The sequence below is a fragment of the Vulpes lagopus genome, chromosome 12 (assembly GCF_018345385.1).
Source record: "Vulpes lagopus strain Blue_001 chromosome 12, ASM1834538v1, whole genome shotgun sequence".
Classification (NCBI taxonomy): Eukaryota; Metazoa; Chordata; class Mammalia; order Carnivora; family Canidae; genus Vulpes; species Vulpes lagopus.
In genome coordinates this window covers 25,196,706-25,221,429 of record NC_054835.1, presented here as the reverse complement: position 1 = coordinate 25,221,429, position 24,724 = coordinate 25,196,706, and the positions used below count along the sequence as shown (strand labels likewise).

The window sequence follows — 24,724 nt, the reverse complement described above, 5'->3', positions numbered from 1 at the left end:
AGCCTGCCTCTCGCTCTGCCTGTGTCTCTGCCTCTCTCTCTCTGTGTCTCTCATGAATAAATAAATAAAATCTTTAAAAAAAAAAAAAAAAAAGAAAGATTGTAAAGTAGAGGTAAACAAAAAGCAAACAAATGCCCATCATCTCTGTATTTACAGGTAATTGCTCTTGACATTTTTTCAGCTTTATTGAGGTATAATTAACATCTAAAATTGTAAAGTATATAAAGTATACAATGTGATTTGATATATGTATGCATTGTGAAGGATTCTTTCCATTGAGGGAATTACTTGCCCCTCACATACTTTTGTGTGTGTGTGAGAATATTTAAGTTCTACTCCAATCCCTCACATACTTTTTTTGTGTGTATGAGAACATTTAAGTTGTACTCACAGTTACACACTATAGTGTTATCAAGTGGTAGTCAACCATGTTATACGTTATATCTGCAGACTTAATTCATCTTATCATAAAAATTTGTACCCTTTTTCACCTATTCTCTATTAACCCCAACCCCCAGCAATCGCTTTTCTACTGTTTCTGAATTCAACCCTTTTTTTTTTTTAAAGATTCTACATATAAGTGATATATACCGTTCAATATTTATCTCTCTTTGGCTTCTATCCTCATCCATGTTGCTGTAAATGGTAGAATTTCCTTAAGACTGGATAATATTCCATTGTATATATGTACCACATTTTGTTTGTCCATTCATTCATTGTTGGATACTTGTTTCCATATTTTGATTTTTGTGAATAATGCTGCAAAGAATATGTAATTAAAGCTATCATCTTCAATATAATGATTTTGTTTCCTTCGGTTATATACCCAGAAGTGGGATTGCTAGATCATATGGTAGTTCTTTTTTTAATCTCATGTAAAACGTGGTTTTTATATTCCCATCAGCAGTGTATAAGAGTTCTTTTTTTCTCAGCATTTTTGCCAGTGTATATTATCTCTTGTCTTTTTGATAATCGCCATCCTGACAGGTGTGAAATGATACCTCATTGTTGTTTTGATTTGTATTTCCCTGATGATTAGTGATGTTAAACATCTTTTCATGTAGCTGTTGGCCATTTGTATGGCTTTTTTAGAACAATGTCTACTCAGGTTCTTTCCCATTTTTTAATTGATTATTATTTTTTTACTACTAAATTGTAAGAATTTCTTATGTATATATTTTGGATATAATCCCTTATCAGATCTGTGGTTTGCAGATATTTCTTCCCATTTCATTGATTGCCTTTTAGTTCTGTTGATGGTCACACTATTGACACTTTTATATTCCTATACCCACATATGTATGTATGCCTTTGTTAGAATTTGTAATTTTTTTAAAAAAATATTTCAAAATATTGTTTTATTTTAGGCCTCCTCATTTTCACTGCAGATCATATCAAATGACCCTTTTACATATCAATAAGGCCTCTTATAATTTCAGTGACTGGCACAGGCCTTGTTCATCCCCTATTTTTAATCTATATTTTTAAAAATACAATTTAGTAACAAAGTCTGTATCCCTTCGGTTATGTATTTAGGCAGAATTACTTGAAGTAAAATATCTTGGTTAATAGGCATGTGTGTTTTTATAGCTATGATTGAAATTTTTTTATTCAGTTTTTGATACATTAAGTATCTTTCAGTACTTTAGTGTTACCATAATACTATACATTTGTATAGAAAGTTTCAGAAACAGGACCAAATCTCTACTAAACTTTGCCTTTAGAATAAATTCAATATAAAAAAAAGAATAAATTCAATATACAGTTTTGTCACCTAAAAGTAGTGTGTATACAAATTTTTTAGTAGTTTCTTCTGGTGTAGGACTGCTTGATAAAAGAAAGTTTACTAAAACAGAGTTGTTTGGAATGCCTGAGAGGATTAGGTAGTCAATATTTAAAGAAGAATGCCAGTTGAGATTCAGATTAATTGAAGTAGCAAAGTGTATTTTCCAGTTTTAAAGTGTTTTCATAAAAACTCTAGACTCATGTAGTCTTTTTAATTTTCATGCTCAGAAGACTCATTCTTGTTTATAATGTTGACAGAGTTGTTTGAATCTTTTTCTGATTTTTAACTCTCATTTAAAAAATGATAAATACATTAAGTGTAGGGGCACCTGCGTGGCTCCATGGTTGAGCATCTGCCTTTGGCTCAGGTCATGGTCCCAGGGTCCTGGATCAAGTCCCACATCAGGCTCCCTGGATGGAGCCTACTTCTCCTTCTGCCTACGTCGCTGCTTCTCTGTGTGTCTCTCATGAATAAATAAGTAAAATCTTTAAAAATAAATACATTAAGTGTACAAATGAGGTATTGTAAAGAAATACTGAAAGACTTTATGTAGCTGCAGTAGCTTTGTTTTTCTTACAGTATTGCAATCTAATTTCATCACATACTAATATCTTCTGAAGTCAGCATGACTTAGCATAGATACTAAGAATGCTATCTAGATGAGTACTGGGTGATGTATGAAATTGTTGAATCGCTATATTGTACACCTGAAACTAATATAACACTGTACGTTAACTAACTGGAATTAAAATAAAAAGTTTTTTAAAAAGAAAAATATTGATTAAAAAAAGAATGTTATATAGCTCTGTGTATATATTTCTTGGCTTAATTATTTAGCAAATGCCTATAGCATCCCTATTTAAAAATATAATAGTGGTATAATCACATGTCTTTATAGAATTTTGTTCTTTGCACAACAGTTTCACTTTGCATTATTTCATCTATTCCTTAGAATAACTGCATTAAATTACTGTCACCATATCATTTTATAAAAGAGGAAACTGAGATTGACTGAAGTTGAAGGACTTAGCAAAAATTGCATGGAAGTGGCAGAATCAAGTCTAGGGCCTTTTTCATTGAAAACACAAATAATGTGCTTTCTCTATTCCTTAATTTTCAATAAATCTGAACTTTAAATTCTAGATTCTAACTTGGTTAATTTCATTTGTGATTTTTGAGTTTAGTTTGATTTTGCCTCCATTTTCATGTCTGATTTTTAAAGGATGGATCAGGTTGGTACTATAAGCAATGAAGTGAATAAAATACTTCTAACTTAAAGATTCAGTAATTTGTTTCAAAATTAGTATCATGATTTCTGCTGTGGCTGGGTGAAGAACTCAGCAGATCCTCTCCCTGAAAAGCAACTGAACAAAATATAATAACACTGTACAAAGTTGTCAGCAAACTTTCAGGACTCTGGAAATTGACCAGAGGTATTCAACAAGTTAGGAAGCATTTATTCAAGTATTATTTATTATTAAACTACTAAACCTCAGTAAGAATAGTGGGAATCCATAGTAATTTTATCTGGGGCTGGCCCTGTTCCCTCCTATGCAGCATGATAGTTTTACCAAAGCAGAGGTGACAAGGCAGACTTAATTTGGAATAGAGCAAGAATTCTCTATTCCAAATAGAGAGTATTCCAAATAGAGAGTGCCTGCCTAAGAAAAAAATGAATAAATAAAATAGTGATCATGGTGGCAGTCAGGGAACATCATTAGCTTTTGGTTGAAATATTAGTCAAGGAAAGTAACAAAGAGATCCGGAGAACAGTATAACAATAGTGTATATTGATAATCTCCCCCAATCCCAAATGAACTGGAAGGCTGCTTGTATATACAAGGCCATGCTCAAGCTCAGCAGAAACCACAGAAGACTTTAGCTATCGATTCATTCCTGATTGAATGTGAGACTTTGCACATGCAGAAAATACACACCAAGGAAGGTTTGTAAACTGCCTGAACTTTGCATAATTTCCCAAACTGAACTGATATAAGAAAAAAGGCGCACGTGTCACTGACTCAAGATGTTTCAGCACAGCGCCTCACCAGTCATTGGCTGACCAGTAAGTTATACTCTCCTCAAGGAGGCCAAACTTAAATGTAAGAAATAATAATGAAGAAAACAGCAGCTTCACACTGCATGGGAAACAGACTTTAGAATTGTCCAGGAAGTCATAAGGCAAAACTCACAGGCAGTATCAGAATACAGAGTTGGTGAGATATATTATGAAATATGTCCACTTCTCAGTAACAGAAGATCATGAAACATGCAACAAAATAGGAAAACATGACCCACATACCATGGTGGTGGTAGGGAACAATACTAATTAATAGAAACTGTCACTGAGGTAGCCCCAGATGTCTGACTTAGAATACAAAGAATTCAAAGCAGAATTATAAATATTTTCACTGCTAAAGGAAGCTTTGTTTAAAGAATTAAAGGAAAGTATAATGATATTAACCAATCAAATATAAACTATCAATAAAGATAAAGATTTTAAAAATGAACTAAATGGAAATTCTGAAGTTGAAAATTACAATAAATGAAAATTCATTACAGCGACTCAGCAACAGATTGGAGCTGCAGAGAAATAACCGGCAAAATTGAGTATGGATAAATAGATTTTTCCAATATGAAGAACAGAAAAAATAAAAATGAATAGAACCTAAGATTGTAGAACACCAGAGACAACTATATCAAAACACACATAATGGAAATCCCAAAAGGAGGAGAGAAAGGAGCAGAAAAAAATTTTTTGACAAAATAATGGCATAATACCTTCTAAAATTACTAAAAGTTGTTAATCCAAGAAGCTCAATAAACTTAGAAGGAGGTTAAAAACAGATCCACATCTATAAACATATCACAGTCAAACTGTTCAAAGCTACAAAAAAGAAGCTCCTAAAACTAGAAAGAGATAAATGACTCCATTTGTAAAAGGCAACCCCAGTAAAATTAATGGCTGACCATTTGTTTTTAGAAATGATGAATGTCAGTAGACAGTGGGATGACATTCAGAGTGCTGAAGGGGGAAAAACTATCAACCCAGAATTCTTTATGCAGCAGAACTATCCTTCAAATTAAGGTAATTTGAAAACATTCCCATATAAACACTGTTGCAATTAAACACGTTTCAAATGCTGAAGGATTAAAATAACTTAAAATACTGAAGGAACTTCTTCATGCTAAAACAAAGTGACCCTAGACAATAATTTGAACTACACAAAGAAATCTAGAGCACCAGTAAACTTAATAATAAGACAGTATAAATATATTTTTCTCTTTCATCCTTTTAACACTTTAAAATACAAAACCATAAGACAATAATTTGAAAGCTATGTTCCAAAGATGTCCTATGCATGACAATAATATACAACCAAGAGAATAGGAAGTGAACTATATTTGAGCAACTTCTATAGTTTACTGAAATAAATTAGTATTAATCTGAAGTAGCATGTATTAAGCTTTATTTTATACCCCTAGAGCAACCAATAAGAAAATAATCCCAAATATAGTCTTAAAAATAATAATTAAAATGATATACTAGAAAACGATCTATTTAATACAAAAAGGGAAGTAAAGGAGGAATAGAGAAAACAAAAATAAAAAAAATACTTGAGACAAATAGAAAATAACAAAATGGTAGACACAAATCCATATCAATAATTACCTTAAATATAAATGGATTAAATAATTATCAAAAGCTAAAGATAGTCTGATTTTTTAAATCTAAATACTTGAGATTCAAAGACACAAATAGATTGAAAGTAAAATGATGAAATAGCTATAACCAGACATAGGGTAACCATAAGAAAGCTGAAGTGGATGTACTGATACTAGGAAAAAAATGGCTTTTAGGCAAAGAATTGTTACTACAGGCAGACATTTATAATGATAAAAATTTCAATTTGTCAGAAGATAAATTATAAATACATGTGCACCCAACAGCAGAACACCATCCAACAGTAGAGTACATACTCAAGTACACATGGAATATTGTACAGGACTGACTATATATTAAGCCATGGATTATTATACTGTGGCCCTTGGCTAACTTTGGTCCATTGCCTGATTGTATATAGCCTGCAAGCTAAAAGTGTTTTTTTTTTTACGTTGTTTTTGTACACTGAGAACCACAAAGCCCAGCTGAGAGAAGTTAAAATCTAAAGAGAGATCAGTTAAAGCTATTGAGACTGAGGAGTAAAAAGAAAAAAGAACAGAGGAAAATGAACAGAGCTTACTCGACCTATGGAATAGCAGCAATCATACCAGGATACATGCAATAGGAATCCTAGAAGAAGGGAGAAAGTGGCAGAATATTTGAAGAAATAACGGCCTTGAACTCCAAGAAGGATAAAACTCTAAGTAATTCACACCAAGACACATTATAATTAGATCGTCAGAAGCCTAAGGACAGAGAAAGTTTTAAAAGCAGGAGAAAAACTACCCATCACATGCAGTAGATCCTCAATAAGATTAGCAGCAGATTTCTCATCAGAAATCTTGGAATCCAGAAGTGAGCAGAATAGTATTTTTATTCTGTATCTGGGAAAAGTATTTTTTCAAGTGTGATTTGGATTTTAAGTTGAATTCTTATATGTGTGACACTAAAAGCATGAGCAACCAAAGAAAAAATAGATAAAATTGATTTCTTTATAATTTAAAACTTCTTTTTTTTTTTAATCAAAAGACATTATCAAGAAAATAAAACAACAACCTGCAAAATGGGAGATAATGTTTGTAAATCTAGATCTTCCAGGAGTCAAGTAATGAGAATATATACAGAACTCCTACAGTTCACCAACAAAAAACTCAACTAAAAACTGGGCAAAGGACTTGAATACACATTTTTCCAGAGATGACCTACAAATGGTCATCGAGCACATAGAAAGATGTTCAAAGTCATTAGTCATTAAGGAAATGCAACTCAAAAACGCAGTGATTCTACTTTGTACTTACTAGGCTGTTTATAATTTTAAAAATGGAAAATAAATTTTGTGAGGATGTGGAGAAATTGAGACACTGATACAAAACTGGTAAAACTGTAAAATGGTGTAGACTGCTATGCAAAAATATTGGTAGTTCCTCAACATGGAATCACTATTTAATCTGGCAATTCCACTTCTAGGTATATACCCTAAACAGTTGAAAACAGGAACTCAAATAATTGTACACAAATGTTCATAGCAACACTATACACAATAGCCAGTAAGAGGAAACAGTCCACATAGCCATTAGTGGATGAATGGATGAACAAAAAGTGGAATATGCAAGCTCTGGAATATTATTCAGCCTTACAAAGGAATGGTGTACTCATGCATGCAGCAACATGGATGAACCTCACAAATGAAAAAAGCCAAATAGAGAAGGTCACATATTGAATGATTCTATTTATATGAAATGTTCAGAATAGGTAAATGAATAGATAAAAAGCAAAATGGTGCTTGTCAAGGGTTGGGGGAAGGGAGTAATAGGAAATAACTGCATAGTGTATAACTGCTCAGTTGGCATGTATGAGAATGTTTTGGAGAAATATGCGTAGCAAAGAAGTGACTATTTTAAAATGTATAATTGAGTGGCATTAGTACATTCAAAATATGTTACCATCTTATGTTATGAATTTCTCCTCCATAAAAACAGATTTTTTTTTAAATCCCCATGGATGCCACTTCACACCCACTTGAACATTTATGATAGAAAAAACAGACAATAATAACCATTGCCAAGAATATGGAAAAACTAGAACTATTATACCTGATAAAAATGTTAAATGGTGTGGCCACTTTGGAAAACAGCTTGCCAATTTCAAATTATCAGATGTTAGGTGGATAAACAAAATATGGTGTATACACACCTGTGGAATGCATTATAAATAGTATTTCAGGGGGTGTCAGTCAGTTAAGTAGCCAACTCTTGATTTTGGCTCGTGATCTCAGGGTCCTGGGATTGAGCTCCATGTCAGGCTTCATGCTCAGTGGGGACTCTGCTTGAGATTCTCTATCTCTCCCTTTGCCCCTACCCCCCTACTTGTGCTTTCTCCCTCTTTCTCTCTCTCTAAAGAAAATAAATGTTTAGAAAAATAGTATTTGCAATGGAATAACAAAGCACAAAGTAACGATAATTTGTTACAACATAGATGAACCTCAAAAACATTATGGTAAGTTAGAGAGGCCAGATGTTAAAAGACCATGTGTTGTATTATTCCATTTATATGAAATGTTCAGAAAAGGGAAATTTGTAAGAGATAAAAAATAGAGTAGGGTTTCCTGGGCTGAGGTAGTAACAGAAATTGACTAAAAGTGGGCACAGGATAGCTTTTAAGGGTAATGGAAATGTTCTAGAATTGGATTATTAGATTGTGGTGATTATTGCACATGTCTATAAATTTACCACATTTGATTTATACTCTTTAATTCAGGTAAATTTTATGTTACATAAATTATTCCTCATTAAAACTATTTTTAAAACATCAAATATGAAGCTTGATAGTGGTTTTATGACTCCTGAAATTGACTTATCAGTGTTTCACTAATGGAAACTCTGATAGTCTCCCGAGTATATCTGTCATGTTTTTCCTTTGTAAAAATTTCTAATGATGATTTCTGGATGTCATTCTGTGTGGTCATCTGTTTCATATACCATTTAATGTATTGAATTTCTATTGTATGTACAGAGGATGGTTAGAACGAGAGAGCAGGTACGGTCTGCAACCAGGACACAATTGGTTTATCATCTCCATGCAGTGGTGGCAGCAGTGGAAAGAATATGTCAAATATGTGAGTATGCTTCCCTTTTGCATATTTCATAGGATTTTCAACTCCATCAGACTTTGTGTGACTACTGGCCAGTAATAAAATGGTTCGACGTAGATAAGGACTTGAAGGGGCAAGAAATGAGTAACTGTGTGATACTTCTAGGGACCAACCTCTGTGCTTACACTTCCACGTAAATTTCCTCTCTTGCAACAACTCTGTGAGGAAGGTAATAATAGACATGGGGGTGCATGTATATACACCTTACGTATTTAATTAAATCCTCACAGTATCCCTGGGAGAAAGGTGGTATGAACTTACTTTACTTGTGACGAACCTGAGGCTGAGATTAAAGGTGACCTAAATATCTTGCTTAGGGTGGAAGTTCTGGGATCAAACCCAAGGACTGACTGACTTTTAAGCCATTGGTGTCTTAACCACATCATTTACATTATCCTTTATTTATTCACCTTTTTCATCAAAATGTTGAAGAGCCTTGTGTGGGTAAGAAGTGTTGATTTTCTATTTAAGAAAGTTAATATCAGGATTAACATTAAAACTCAATTTCTTGGGATCCCTGGGTGGCGCAGCGGTTTGGCACTTGTCTTTGGCCCAGGGCGCGATCCTGGAGACCCGGGATCGAATCCCACATCAGGCTCCCGGTGCATGGAGCCTGCTTCTCCCTCTGCCTATGTCTCTGCCTCTCTCTCTCTCTCTGTGACTATCATAAATAAATAAAAATTAAAAAAAATTAAAAAAAAAACTCAATTTCTTAAATAATCTGCCATTGTTCCAAATAAAGGGTTAAAAGGGACATTCTCATTAGTGAATATTCTCATCTTACTTAAAATAGAATGAATTTTTCTTCAGAATTAAAAAGACTCAGAGAAACGCCAGGAATCAAATTTCTTCCTACTTGGAGAGCCAGTTGATATATAGACTCATTGTTAGTTGCCAAATGATCACTAACCTGATTATTTGATTCATATTTTCTATAATGTCCTTTTCTGTCATTGTCAGAATATTGGTAGACTGTTTATATTATCTACTTCATTATTCTGCCTGGTTCTTTTTCCATTTTGCAGTTTTGATATTGGTTTTCACATATAAAATACATTAATTGATACTCTTGAAGGAGTAGAAAAGTAGGCAAATGACTTCAAACCTTGTAGGTAGATAATGATGGTGATTGTAAACAGAAAATGAAAACAGTGGGGTAAAGCATCACAGTCTATTTTGAAATGCTTTTTGTCCTTTATATTCTTAGATTAGCCTTAGAATGAGTGGTTCTTAATGTCTTACTGGCTATAGACTAAAAGAGTAACCTCATTTTGTATTTTGTATTACTTTTCATTTCCTGTAGGAACACAGGTAGAGGTCTTGTTCTTAGCAGCACAACCCTTATAGACAGAAGTGCACTGCTGAGAACACAGACCTGATTTGCTCTTGCCTGCCATAACTCTTCTACACATTAAAAGAATTAGTGGAGGGTGGTAAGGGAGAGATGTAGAGGGGAAAAATCTACACTTAAGTATCATATTCTCTCCACTCTGGGATTCTATATTACTGTCTAGTATGCATCTGTCAAATGCAGGCTTTAAAGTTTACTTTAAAATGAAACTGCTTAGAGGCGCCTGGGTGGCTCATTTGGTTAAGCATCTGACTCTTGATGTCAGCTCGTGTCATGCTATCAGGGTCATGAGATCAAGCCCTGAGTCGGGCTCCATGCTCAGCTCAGAGTCTGCTTGAGATCTTCTGCTGTACCACCACCACCCTTAACCCTGCTGCTCTCACATGTGTGCTTTCTCTCTCTCTCAAATAAATAAATAAATATTTTTTTAAAAAATTTTATTTAAAAAAATAAAATGAAATTGATTAAATTGGTGAGAAAGATATCAGTTTCTGTGTAGGGAAGGGTAGCAGAGACTGCAACTTATTTAATAAGGGAAAAATGTAAATTGAATAATAGCAGTCCTTTCTGATGATAATGTTAATTAGAAAAGTGTTCTTTAGGGGGATCCCTGGGTGGCGCAGCGGTTTGGCGCCTGCCTTTGGCCCAGGGCGCGATCCTGGAGACCCAGGATCGAATCCCACATCAGGCTCCCGGTGCATGGAGCCTGCTTCTCCCTCTGCCTGTGTCTCTGCCTCTCTCTCTCTCTCTCTCTCTCTCTCTCTGTGACTATCATAAATAAATAAAAAATTTAAAAAAAAAAAAAAAAAAAAAGAAAAGTGTTCTTTACTAAATAAAAGGCAACTTCCTTTTAAATGCATAACTTTTTAAAAAAGTGATATTCTGGGCCTTGTCTGTAAATGAGATTAAGAACAGTAACCTCTATCATAGGATGTTATGAAGATTGAAGGAGTTGATACATGTTAAGCATTTAATTTTTTTAAAGATTTTATTTATTCATAAGAGACACAGAGAGAGGCAGAGACATAGGCAGAGGGAGAAGCAGGCTCCCTGCAGGGAGCCGGATGTGGGACTTGATCCTGGGACTCCAGGACCATGCCCTGAACCAAGGGCAGCCGCTCAACAGCTGAGCTACCCAGGCGTCCCCATGTTAAGCCTTTTAAAACAGTGTCTGGCACATAGTAAATACTCAGAAAGTATTAGCTAATAGTCTGAGAGAATAGTATAAGATAATAGTAGTGAGCTTGTACTCCCTGTGTTAGAGTCGTAGTCCTGCTACTTGCTGTATGACCTTGAAAAAGTTACTTCTCCTTTCTCTACCTCAGTTTCCTCATATGAACCAAGTTACTCATGATACCTATTTCAATAGGATTGTTACAAAGAATTAAATGAATTAACATATGTGAAGCACTTAGCTCCATGTCTGGCAAGTAGGACCCTATGTAAAATTAGAGGAAGTAATGGTAGTAATACTAGCAGTGGTTTTAGCAGCAGTAGCAATAGTAATATTTATTTTTCCATTATATATGGTTAATTTTGGCAAATGCTTTAAGGAAAAAAAAATCAGTGTTTTTGTTGTGTTAGATAATTTGATTTTCCTTAGTCTGCCCACCTAATAAGATATCAGTTAACCTTTAGTTAATGTATCTTTATAAAATGAGATATTTGCTCATATGAATTACTGTCTGTGAGAGCACCCTGTATCTTTCAGACAGTAGCATGCCTAAGTAGAGACTAATGGAACAGGAAAAATAATCCATTCTCAGAAGTGGTTTGCCTCAGATATGAATGATTGGCTTGAGTTTGAATATTTGGTTTGCTCATGGGATCTGTTCTTCTTTAATGAGCCAAAAGTTTTTCTACTATTTGAAATCTGTTGTACAAATGTAAATGGGGAGATATAGTGAAATCTTTTCTGTTTGTCATCATTGTATTTTTTTTGTCTTCCCTCCTGTTTTGAGACCTGAGGGAGCAGCTCTTACTACTCATGTACAGATTTTACTGTTTATTGTGTATTATTAGTTATTATGTGACTTTGGAGTTAGAAAGACTTTAAGCACTTCTTTTTTCTAAATTTAGAAACGAAGCCTCTGAGGCCCTTTAGGTTTTCTAATTGCGTGGAGTTGTATTGGGCAATTACTTTAGCACCTGATCTAGATCTCTTTTTTTTTTAAGATTTTATTTATTTATTCATGAGAGACAGAGAGAGAGGGAGAGAGGCAGAGACACAGGCAGAGAGAGAAGCGGGCTCCGCCCAATGTGGACTCGATCCTGGATCTCCAGGATCACGCCCTGGGCTGAAGGTGGCACTAAACCGCTGAGCCACCCGGGCTGCCCTGATCTAGATTTCTATAGCTCAGGTCTCTTGATTCCTATCTTAGTACTTTTTCTGTTACTCCATACTACATTCCATTTTTTTGAAAACCAGCATTGCAGACTAATGAAATATAAAATTGGCATAGCTAGTAGTTGTTTAATTTCATTAATGTTTATAGTATACATATGTATAGAAAGAAGTAGCATGATCACTGATAGAGAAGAAAATGAGACCTGACCCTTATTTTGGAACATGAGTAACCACTGATAACAACTCAAAAGAAATTATGACATGCTTAAAATAGAATTATCTTACGTTAAATAAATGCCACATGGCCCTTCTAAGAATCATTGACTTAGAGAACAGGAAAATCTTTCATCATGGGTGAAATTTTACCTACCTAGAGACCTATCTTCCTGAAAACACAAAGTAATTGCTAATAGTTTTAGACCCAGAAGTCAGTAAAAATAAAATAAGATCCTTTGACTTTTTTTTTCCCTTTGACATTTAAAGGGAAAAAAATTTCCCAGAGCAACTGGAAATAATACTCAGAAAGAACCAGTGAGTATGTACATGACTATAATTGGTTTGTTTTACGTTAGAAAGAAGGAAAGTAGTCATAAGATTAGTCAACTGAAAATGTTGACAATTTCACTGAAAGCTAAGGGTGGAAGCAATGACCTGAAAAATAGAGCAAAGAAAGGGGAAGAAAGAACCAGAGTAATGGTGACAGTTTTAGGCAATGCTGGACACTGAGAACAGTAGATTCCTAGGATAGAAAAGCAAGCCACACAGTGAGAATATAGACCACTCTAGTTGGAACTTTGGAAAATCAGTGAAGAAAAGCCCTTATTTTCTAAGTCTAGAAAGGGTCTCATTCACTACACCATGTGAAAGCATGTAGTATAATGTGCAGTCACTGCAGGCAAAGATTGCAGACTTTGAAAAGCTATTAAAATTATTCTGTTGCTGAATTATTGTGAAACTTTAACAGACTTAATAACTGATAATATTTTTATCACCCCATTTTCTTTTTTTAAAAGATTTTATTTATTTATTCATGAGAGAGAGAGAGAGGCAGAAACACAGGCAGAGAGAGAAGCAGGGTGCGTGCAGAGAGCCCGATATGGGACTCGATCCCAGGACTCCAGGATCATGCCCTGGGCCCAAAGGCAGATGCTCAACCCCTGACCCACCCAGGCATCCTTATCACCCCATTTTCTTACCAAAGATATCTATAACAAACTTAAAATATATGGAATAGAGAAATGAATATAAATTTTAAAAAGAAAAAAAAACAAAACCAAAACAAAACAAAATTTCAAAAAGAGTTACCTGAAGAAAAAAAAAAAGAGTTACCTATCAACCATATAGTTATGTAGACATCACTTAAGGTCAAGAACACCTATAGCAAAAATAAAGTGATTTTTCTGGAGGATAATGAAGTGACCTGGGAGAAGACTTTAATTTTTCAAGTTATTCTTTCAGAATGGCTATTCTATTAGTCTTACTCCATCTATATAGGAAAGAAGGAAATGATCCAAAAGCTCGTTAAAATATGAATCTTTCTAAAAAGCAAGTTCCAGAGCAAGTAATACATTCAGTAAGAAATTAGTTACTACTATACTCTCAATGTTTGGAGCACATTATAAAAACAAAAGTATGAGACTCTAATCCTCACTAGGGCAGTGGTTATCAATTTTGACTGCATAATAGGATCATATGAAAACCTTTTGAAAGAAAGAAAGAAAAGAAATACCTCTGTTCTGCTCCAGACCAAATAAATCAGAAAACATAATTGAAAAATAAAGATTGAATTAATATAAATCAGTCACTTTTGTTTACTGAAAATTTATTTTGAAACCTAATTTAAATTTAATTCTTTTTTGTTGGACTCAGTCAGAAAAGCTGTGAGATCAATATTGTGCTTAATTAAGAAATTGCCATGAAATCCGCACTCTGAAGGCCAAACATATGATTAATAATATAAACAAATCAAGCCTAATTTACATTTCTACTTCTTTGACCATAGGTCATTTTGGTTCTGTTGTTCTGTTGTCTAATTTTGATTTCTTTGGTGGATAGTCTAACTTAAAATATTGATGAGGGGCACCTGGCTGGCTCAGTTGGTAGAGCATGTAACTCTTTATCTCCAAATCATGAGTTCAAGCTCCACGTTGGGCATAGAGTTTACATAAAAAAATATCCTGATGGCTCAAAATCCACATTTAATGTAGATTCCCAGTTTTTAGTCATTTGTGTACTATGGCCATCATATTTTGCCATATAATGCCCATACATTATTTATTTAATGTGTTTATATAAGGGGCACTAGGGTGGCTCAGTGATTGAGCATCTGCCTTTGGCTCAGGTTGTGATTCTAGGGGCATGGGATTGAGTTCTACATTGGGCTCCCTGTAGGGAGCCTGCTTCTCCCTCTATGTCTCTCCCTTTCTGTGTGTCTCTCATGAATAAATAAAATCTTCAAAATTATATACAAATGTTTATAAAAATAACTTATCATTTTTAATGTAAATAAATGTATTTTTAAACCTTTTCATCAGTATCTTAAAAAGAATATCAGTGTCACACTCCAGAAATAGAAGGTCAAAATAAATTCAATGAAAATAAGATATAATATCAAATTCCAGCTAAGTAGTGTTGCCCTTTAAAGACTAGTACTAAGGTCTGTTCTCTGTTAAAAAGAGAAATTTATCAAAAAAAAAAAATAAAAAAAAAAAAGAGAAATTTATCAAGTGTTACATTGGCAGATCAAGTATTAAATTAGCACATTAAAAAACAAGATTAGCACATTTGTACCAAACCAGGACCTTCTCCTTGAAGTAATTAGAGGATTGAGAGAGATTTGAATAGGGAATGACTTTTTCACTCTGAACTAAGGTTATTTAATACCCAAAATAACCTGGGACCTTTCCCATTCTTCAGGAAAGTTACTAATGGACAGAAGATGCTAACATGAGTATCTGTAATAAAGAATCTATATGCTTCTGAATTGTGTGAGGTTTTAACAATTGCTATTTTAAAAATTTAATCCAAAAAGTGAATTGGGGGGATCTCTGGGTGGCTCAGTGGTTTAGCGCCTGCCTTTGGCCCAGGGCATGATCCTGAAATCCTGGGATCAAGTCCCACGTCAATAACTTATCATTTTTAATGTAAATAAATGTATTTTTAAACCTTTTCATCAGTATCTTAAAAAGAATATCAGTGTCACACTCCAGAAATAGAAGGTCAAAATAAATTCAATGAAAATAAGATATAATATCAAATTCCAGCTAAGTAGTGTTGCCCTTTATTTTTTTTTTTCTTTTTTTTAATTTTTATTTATTTATGATAGTCACAGAGAGAGAGAGGGGCAGAGACACAGGCAGAGGGAGAAGCAGGCTCCATGCACCGGAGCCCGACGTGGGATTCGATCCCGGGTCTCCAGGATCGCGCCCTGGGCCAAAGGCAGGCGCCCAACCGCTGCGCCACCCAGGGATCCCAGTGTTGCCCTTTAAAGACTAGTACTAAGGTCTGTTCTCTGTTAAAAAGAGAAATTTATCAAGTGTTACATTGGCAGATCAAGTATTAAATTAGCACATTAAAAAACAAGATTAGCACATTTGTACCAAACCAGGACCTTCTCCTTGAAGTAATTAGAGGATTGAGAGAGATTTGAATAGGGAATGACTTTTTCACTCTGAACTAAGGTTATTTAATACCCAAAATAACCTGGGACCTTTCCCATTCTTCAGGAAAGTTACTAATGGACAGAAGATGCTAACATGAGTATCTGTAATAAAGAATCTATATGCTTCTGAATTGTGTGAGGTTTTAACAATTGCTATTTTAAAAATTTAATCCAAAAAGTGAATTGGGGGGATCTCTGGGTGGCTCAGTGGTTTAGCGCCTGCCTTTGGCCCAGGGCATGATCCTGAAATCCTGGGATCAAGTCCCACGTCAGGCTCCCTGCATGGAGCCTGCTTCTCCCTCTGCCTGTGTCTCTGCCTCTCTCTCTCTCTCATTCTCTCTCTCTCTCATTCTCTCTCTCTCTCTCTGTGTGTCTCATGAATAAATAAAATCTTAAAAACAAAATAAAACAAAAAGTGAATTGGTTTGTAGAAAGAAATCCAAGTTTTATTGCCACTCTTTCTATTAAAGGCACTGAAAATTCTTCAGAGCTGGCTTCTGAATTGATAGTATTCACCTGGCTTATAGATCAAAGAGGAGAAAGTATGTAATAAAATGTTGATACAGTGTCTCCCTGTTTAGGCTAAAATTAGGGGTGCTCTAATTGCATTAAGAGAAACTAAAGCCCCACTGTGCTGTTTCTTGGAGTTTGTCTTTTGAATTTGATGTTTTTCTTGGGTTGCGGTCATTTACTTTATAAGTAGTACCTCCAGTGATCAATTTTATCTGTAAAATACATGTCAGTATTCATTGAATGCCACTTGAGTTCTTCTACTCATGCTATTACGTACCCCCTCAGACGCCTGTGGGATCTTGTTTCACTGGTTAATCACTTTAGTCTTTCTCTTTACCCTCTCAGTTACAGATATCCTGATCTTCTAACAGCATTCATAGATATACATTCTCAAAGTCTTATTTTTTTAAAAGATTTTATTATGAGAGATACAAAGAGACAGAGACAGAGACACAGGCAGAGGGAGAAGCAGGCTCTATGCAGGCAGCCTGACATGAGACTCAATTCCAGGTCTCCAGGATCACACCCTGGACTGAAGGCAGCGCTAAACCGCTGAGCCACCTCACCTGGGCTGCCCCTCAGAGTCTTCTATTTCTGTTTTTCTATTACTAAACTTAGTAGAAAATAATTCTGTGCTAGTAGTCTCTGCTTCTGCTACTGTACAATCTCTTGATTTTCCTCTCATCATTCAGATTCAGTGTCCTTCTCAGATTCTTCCATTGCCTATTTTGTAAATATTGATCTCTCCTTATTCTACATATACCATGTTCTTATGCTTCAGGAAGACTCTGGGGCTCCAAATTTTTATATTCCACCTCTTTTTCTGTCTTGAGCACACAACTCAAGTGTCCAGGTAGCTCAGACAAGAATATCCCAGAATATCTCAAATAGTTGTATTAATTCATATACTTTATCTTATAAAGGTGTCAACTCCCAGGGCACCTGGGTGGCTCCATGGTTGAGCATCTGCCTCTGACTCAGGTTGTGATCTCAGGATCATGAGATCAAGCCCCATGTCAGGCTCCATGCTTGGCGAGTAGTGTGCTGAGGATTCTCTCTCTCCCTTTCTTTCTGCTTCTCCCTTCCCCTCTCTGAAATAAGTAAATAAATCTTTAAAAATAAATAATAGGTAAACCTATACATACATACATTATTCACTCAGTTTGTGTCAAAGTCCTTTGCAGTATGTATTCCCAGTTTGCCTTGCCAATTTTATTTATACACTTTGACAAAACTAAAATTTAGTTATACATTAAAGTGTTCTTAATCAGCAGTAGCAAACTACTGGAGGATTAGAAGCAATAGATAATTTGGGGATTCATTTTTAAAGGCTGCTTAGTTATCAGATTATTAAATTTATATCTCAATCTCTGATTTCATGATTTTTAGGATGCCAGCCCTGTTGTAATTGAGCCATCATCTGTTCTGAATGGAGGAAAATATTCAATTGGAACAGCAGTACATTGTATAGAGCAGAGTGAAGATAGAATTGGAGGAGGCAGCCTTAGTTATGTGAACACCGCAGAAGAGAAATTTTCAGACAACATTTCTACTGCATCTGAAGCTTCAGAAACTGCTGGCAGTGGTAAGTATGGCGTGTTTCCCATAAAGTTTATTCAGGGTCACTTCTTAAAGGAGTATACTTTGTCAGAGGGTGTCCTTTCTAGGATATAATCAGACTTCCATTCACAGCAGTAAGTTTTGAATGAAATAGTCAATTAAAAGATTCTTGAATGTATTCTTGAATGTAGTAGCTTTACAAAGAGAAACTATTCTGTATTCTACTTCATTAATCAATTTAAAAATGATTGCGGCTTCTGGCTGGCTCAGTTAGTAGAGCACGCAACTCTTCTCTCAGGAGTCATGAGTTCAAAGCCAACACTGGGCATGGACCTACTTAAAATAAATAAATAAACTTGTAAAAAAAAAAAAAAAGACAAAATATTTTCACTGTTTTCGTTGATTAAAGCCACTTCTCTCCCTATTGCTATTATTTTGTCATTAAATTTAGATTTCAGAAGACAGTTGTTGAGAAAATCTAAAATTCCATCTCCAAAACTGTCTCTGCCTTCATTGGATTAAGTGCACCCTCATATCAGATTATACAAACATTTGAGGCCAGAATTGAGGGAATTTTTTATGAAGCTATTGAGAAAAAAGCCATAATGCTTCCCATAATCCCATACCTACCTAAAACTCAGTGTTTCTACACATTTGGAGGAAATGCTTTGATGTATTTGTGGCCTAGCTGAGTTGAGTTGATCCCTATTATTCTGCTAATAACACTAGCAATGCTCTCAACCTTACTCTGTTGTTATTCCATCTTTGAGATCTTTTCTCCTTTCCATGAAGGGAGCTGGCAAATTGGACAGAGCTGGCACCTTCTCTACAAAGTTCTTTGTATCTCCTTCTTGTTCCCCATCTGACATTAGCATCAGCAGTCCTAGAAGTGCTCTCTCTGAGGAGCTTTAACACCAAGATTTTTTCTTTAACCTCTCTAAGGTCCTTTTTGATATGTGCTTACTCTGACCTGTGCTATCCACAGGCTGGTAGTGCCACAGACAAAAGGTTTAAAGTGATTGATGGCTAGAATGTTTACCTGAGATTAGTCTATAGTTCAGAGTTGAAATACCTTAAAATAGCATTGAGGTTCACAACTCTAAGTCATCATGAATCAATTTTATGTGTGTATTTTTCTATTATAACCTGGCATGGCTTCCTTTGAAATAAATTTATTAGGAAACAATTCCTTCCTCTCTGGCACTCATCTGTTAGGGTTCTTGTTTTAGCTCCTTCCCTTTGGTTTAGAGACTTCTTATGACCAGGCCAGTCTTCCAAGAACATTTGGAATGTATTTACAGGTGGAAGAGAAGAATTAAAGGTGACTGTGTGAGAGCCCAGCTATTTGGCCATACTTTTCTATCAGAGGATGTATAATTTTTGTGAATTATTAGATATTTCAGGAGGCAGGCCAGATGTTCATTTGGTAACAGTTGTGGGTTTTGTTTTTTGTTTTTTAGATTTTTATTTATTTTGGAGAGAGAGCATGTGTGTGAGTGGGGGGGCGGGACAGAGGGTGAGGGGGAGAGACAATCTTAGGCAGACTCCACAGTGAGCTGAGTGTGGAGCCAGACATGGGGCTGAATCACATGACCCTGAGATTATGAATGAGCCAAAGTCAAAAGTCGGACACTTAAAGCAGCTGCACCACCCAGGCACCTCATTTGGTAACAGTTTAAAGTTTTTCTGCCACCTAGTGTTATGCTAGGTATTGCCCAGAAGGATTACGTTTACATTTCAAAATCTTGTACTAACATGCCAACAGAAAAATAGCATTAATCTAATACATGGCATATCTTTATGGATAATAACTAAAAATAAATTCCATCCTCTTTTCTTTTACAGGCTTTCTGTATTCTGCGACACCAGGGGCAGATATGTGCTTTGCTCGACAACATAACACTTCTGACAATAACAACCAGTGTTTGCTAGGAGCCAATGGGAATATTTTATTGCATCTCAATCCTCAGAAACCAGGCGCTATTGATAACCAGCCACTAGTTACTCAAGAACCAGTAAAGGTAAGTAATATGAAATCTGCTTAAAATAATTCTCTTTCAAGTATAAATTTCACTCTAGAGATTTTAACGTATAGCATGACATTCATACATTCATGGTTCATTTAATTAACTGATTGTAGATGGAAATCTCTGCAGAGTATATTTCTGTGAGAATATTTTATGATTTAGTAATTGCATAGAAGCAGTGTAGTAATCCTTAGGAATATTCTTAGGACAACTATTGTGAAAATGTAGTCTTATGTGTATGTGGGATTTTTTTTCCCAAAAATAATATTTTCTGAGCTTTGCGCAGTGGCAGTATCATAGCCAATGAGGTTTATCTGAGGCGTGATTATTGCTAATTAACTTTTCCCAAAATAATATTTTCTGTTGTTTGAATGAAATCTGTGAAAACCAGTCTTATTTCCAAATGTTCCAGTGATTTTTCAAATGATTTGCCTTGAGTTCTTTTTTTTTTTTTTTTTTTTAAGATTTTTACTTGGGATCCCTGGGTGGCGCAGCGGTTTGGCGCCTGCCTTTGGCCCAGGGCGCGATCCTGGAGACCCGGGATCGAATCCCACATCGGGCTCCCAGTGCATGGAGCCTGCTTCTCCCTCTGCCTATGTCTCTGCCTCTCTCTCTCTGTGACTATCATAAATAAATAAAAAATTAAAAAAAATAAGATTTTTACTTATTTATTTGAAAGAGCACATGTGCGAACTCACGGGGGTGGGGGGAGCGGTGGGGAGGGCAGAGGGAGAAGCAGGGAGCCTGACATAGGGCTTGATCACAGGACCTCAGGACCACAACCTGAGCTAAAGGCAGACACTTAACTGACTGAGCCACCCAGGTGTCCCTTGAGTTCTCTTTCTTAAATAATTTATTTTGAATGTTAAAAATCTCTTTAAGAAAATACGTTATTTTTCAGTAACATGAAACTGAGTAGTGACATAGGTGTTTGTTCTGTATCTAGACTTTGTTAAAACACAAGAGACTATAATACTAAAAATTTTTTTTAAATCAACATTTGTATTCCATCCTTTCTAAGGCTACATCACTAACACTAGAAGGAGGACGATTAAAACGAACCCCACAGCTGATCCATGGAAGAGATTATGAAATGGTCCCAGAACCTGTGTGGAGAGCACTTTATCACTGGTATGGAGCAAACCTGGCCTTACCTCGACCTGTAAGTATAACCAATGGTGCTTATATAAGGAACAGCCCTAGCTTGGGTCATTACTTTCTGTATGAATCTCACTATCCACAAATTAGTTCTTACCTATGGCAGCAGAGTATCAGTACTGTTGAATAAAATTTATGTTCTTTTACATTTATTCATTCATTTTACTGAGCACTGTATTGGATACCAACTATACAATGATATGCCTATGAAGTGTGTGATTTACATGGAGTGGAGGGAATAGTAACTGGACTAAACAAAGTCAAGGAAATATGAGGCTGAGCTATTAAATAAGTTCTCCATATAAACTCAGACTTTAGGATATTGCAGGACTTAGGCTGGAGCAGAAGTCTGAGAGCCAGTGCCGAAAAGTTCAGTGAATGTAGGAGAAATGGTGCAGTGATCAATTCTGAAACTTCTTTTTATTAACCACACAGGCATCAGTTAGGGGTTGGTTCATCCCATAGTTGTTAGTGGATTTTTGGGTTTTGTCTTTTTGTAGGAAGAACACACAAATAAATAATCATAACAAATGATAACAGGAATCCAAGGCTAATGAATTCTGATTGTTGCCATTACTAGGATGAGTCATTCAGAGCATAAATAAAATGCTCTAAGTAATTTAAAAGAATAATTTTAAAAGACTTGAAGTATATAATATCAAAATAATAGTGAATTAACTATACTTTTATGTTATTGAGCTTATATAGTAAACAACAGGACTCATGTCCTGAATACTCTTCCTTTGTAAGAAGGTTCTTTTTGTAGATCAAGAAACACTCTCCCTCACATTAATGTCCAAGATAGAACTTTCTTATACCAGGAAAGCTTGCATAGATGAGATCCTGTAAGTTAGATCACTTCCAAAAAGAGTCTGCTATAAAGCCTTAATCTATAATTTTGACTAATTACACTTATTAAAAACTGTGTTTAGGTCAGAAGCAGGAATTTGGAATTTGTGTTTGTTGCCTCCAAAATGTTCCTACTGTATTTGGCATCAGAACTTCTATAAGATATATATTAAAAATAAATATACATAGATACATATACATATATACTTTATTCTTTACATATTGGAAGGTAGAGTAGTCCTTCAGTTAGTTGCTTAATTTCTGGGACTTTCCTGCTATGTCTTAATATTCTATATCTGGGGAAACATTGTGATAATTGTTTGACATATATATAGTTTGATGTTTTAGAGCCTGCCTAGATTTGGATTACCAATGTTCCAATTTAAATCTTAGATTCCTCCTCTGTAAAGTGGAAATAACAGTTATCTACTTCATTAATGTTGTTTTGATAATTAAATAATATATATATGATTAACAGTATCTGATTTATAGTAAGTGGTTAGTAAACATTGACTTTGCTAATACCGTCATCATCATCATAATTATTAGATGAATTTTTTCAGAGCCTCACACAAGGTCATGTTTTTTACATTGATGTCAGACAAATATTAAAATAATCTTACTAAATCGAAGCTGCATTCGCTGGCTTGGTAGTATTTTCTTTTAATCTCTATATATAACACATTTGCCTGATTCCAGGAAAAAATGCTGCAAAAAACATTTAAAATATGGTGTTTTCAGGTAGGGAGTAAATACTAAAATTTGCCATGACAAAGTTAAAAATGAATACTTTCATACTTATATTAAGTCAGACTATGTATTTAAAAATACTTTGGGGTAGCTGGGTGGCTCAGTCAGTTAAGGATCTGACTCTTGATCTCAGCTCAGGTTTTGATCTCAGGTCTTCATAAAGTCATAAGGTGTGGAGCCTACTTAAAAAAAGAAAACTAAAAACATCTTTAATTTGTATATGTGATATGATACAGATACAGTGATACAGAAAAAGAAAGAAAATAAAAATCATGTCAAATCCTACTACGTTAAGAGGTAACCACTATTAACAGCTTAATGTGCTTTTTTTCCAAACATTACTCTATGCCTTTCATATACATAGATAGATAGATATGGGTTATTTATTTGTTGAGGGCAGAGGCAATGGGGAGAAGCAGAGTGAGAGAGAGAATCCTAAGCAGATTCCACACCCAGCTTGGAGCCCAATGTGGGACTTGATCTCACAACCCTGAGAATATGACCTGAGCCAAAATCAAGTCAGAAGCTTAATCATCTGAGCCACTCAGACACCCCATGTGTGGGTAATTTTATGAAATTGAATTATCTTATACCTGGTGTTTTATGATCTGCTATTTTCAATCTGACAGCTACTGTGGATGTCATTGTAGGTTAGTAAATTTAGATCTAAAAAAAAAATTTAGATCTATACTATTATTTTTAGTAATTGCATAATGATCCTTTATATACTTTGCATACATATACATATATATGTACATAAATCATAATTTATTAACTAATCACCTACTGATGGATATTTAGTTTGCCTCTAGTGTTTAATTTTAAAAAACCATTTCTGGAAAAAAATTTCCTAGTGAGAATTTTTTCCCCAAATATGTGATGATTTTTTTAAGATAAATTCTTGCAAAGAAAATTTCCTAGTGAGAATTTTTTCCCCAAACATGTGATGATTTTTTTTAAGATAAATTCTTGCAAATGGAATTATATCTATTGTTTTCCGGTTATCTTTGAAGTTATTAGCAAGTTCAAAGACAAGAATAATTAAAATATAAATAAATATGTTTTTGTATGTTTGTGCATAAGAATTTGTTAATTGTAATTTGCTCACAAAATCACTTGTTACCTTGGCAAGCAAGATGCATATATTATAAAAACTACTTCATTATCAGTTCGGATTCTGCCAAAGGTATGTCTTATGTAGTCTGACAAATACAGATACTGAATTATTAACCTTTTCTCAACACATATTAAACCGGAATCATAAGAAATTATGGTTGGCTTTCTAGGTGTTAGTGCCTATGTAGAAGTAGACAGACTTCTTCCAGCAGTCTTAGAGGAAAATACCAGGGAGACCCTTTATACTGCTTATCATGTAAGGTCCCCAATGGGGGACCAATGGAGCTCCCAATGGAGCTTTTCAAATACCATACAATAGCATATCAGAATATGCCAAATACTTTTAAGAAAAAGTCCTACTAAAGGTTTAGTTTATAGCATTGTTTTCATTTGGTTCTTTACTGCCCCCTCTTGACATTAAAAAGTACTCTGTTGTAGAAAACATTGGTTACTAGGGCAGAGGGAAATAAAATAAAGCCTCATCACTTGAGACATTATAAATTATGTAGAATTTTATGTTTTAAAGTGTGTTAATCCTATCCTTTTGGAATACTAGCTTGATAATGTTCTATCTACCCTTGAGCTCGTAGAACAATAGTTTTCTAATGAAATGTTTTCCTGTGTCTTTGGGCTGGCAAGCACATTATTGGAGGGGGTTATTGAAAAATCCTCTTTCAACAACATGAATCTCAGCTTTGGGCCTCCAATATAATTGTTTTAATCATAGACAAAAGTATATTGAACAAACCAATTATAATAGAATATAGGTAGCAACATTTTTTAAGTTTATA

The 24,724-nt window shown here is 34.8% G+C and overlaps 1 protein-coding gene and 1 pseudogene across 2 annotated transcripts in view; both read left to right on the top strand.

Annotated features, from left to right (window-relative positions):
- Window positions 1-24,724, top strand: part of USP32 (ubiquitin specific peptidase 32) — a 204,498-nt gene that overhangs the window by 142,965 nt on the left and 36,809 nt on the right. For both annotated transcript variants that reach the window (XM_041725031.1, XM_041725030.1), the window contains exons 12-15: window positions 8,463-8,565; window positions 17,863-18,058; window positions 19,879-20,054; window positions 21,082-21,222. In XM_041725031.1, coding sequence (XP_041580965.1) covers window positions 8,463-8,565; window positions 17,863-18,058; window positions 19,879-20,054; window positions 21,082-21,222 — 616 coding nt within the window. The remainder of the gene's footprint in view (window positions 1-8,462; window positions 8,566-17,862; window positions 18,059-19,878; window positions 20,055-21,081; window positions 21,223-24,724) is intronic.
- Window positions 20,335-20,467, top strand: LOC121474391 (annotated as a pseudogene).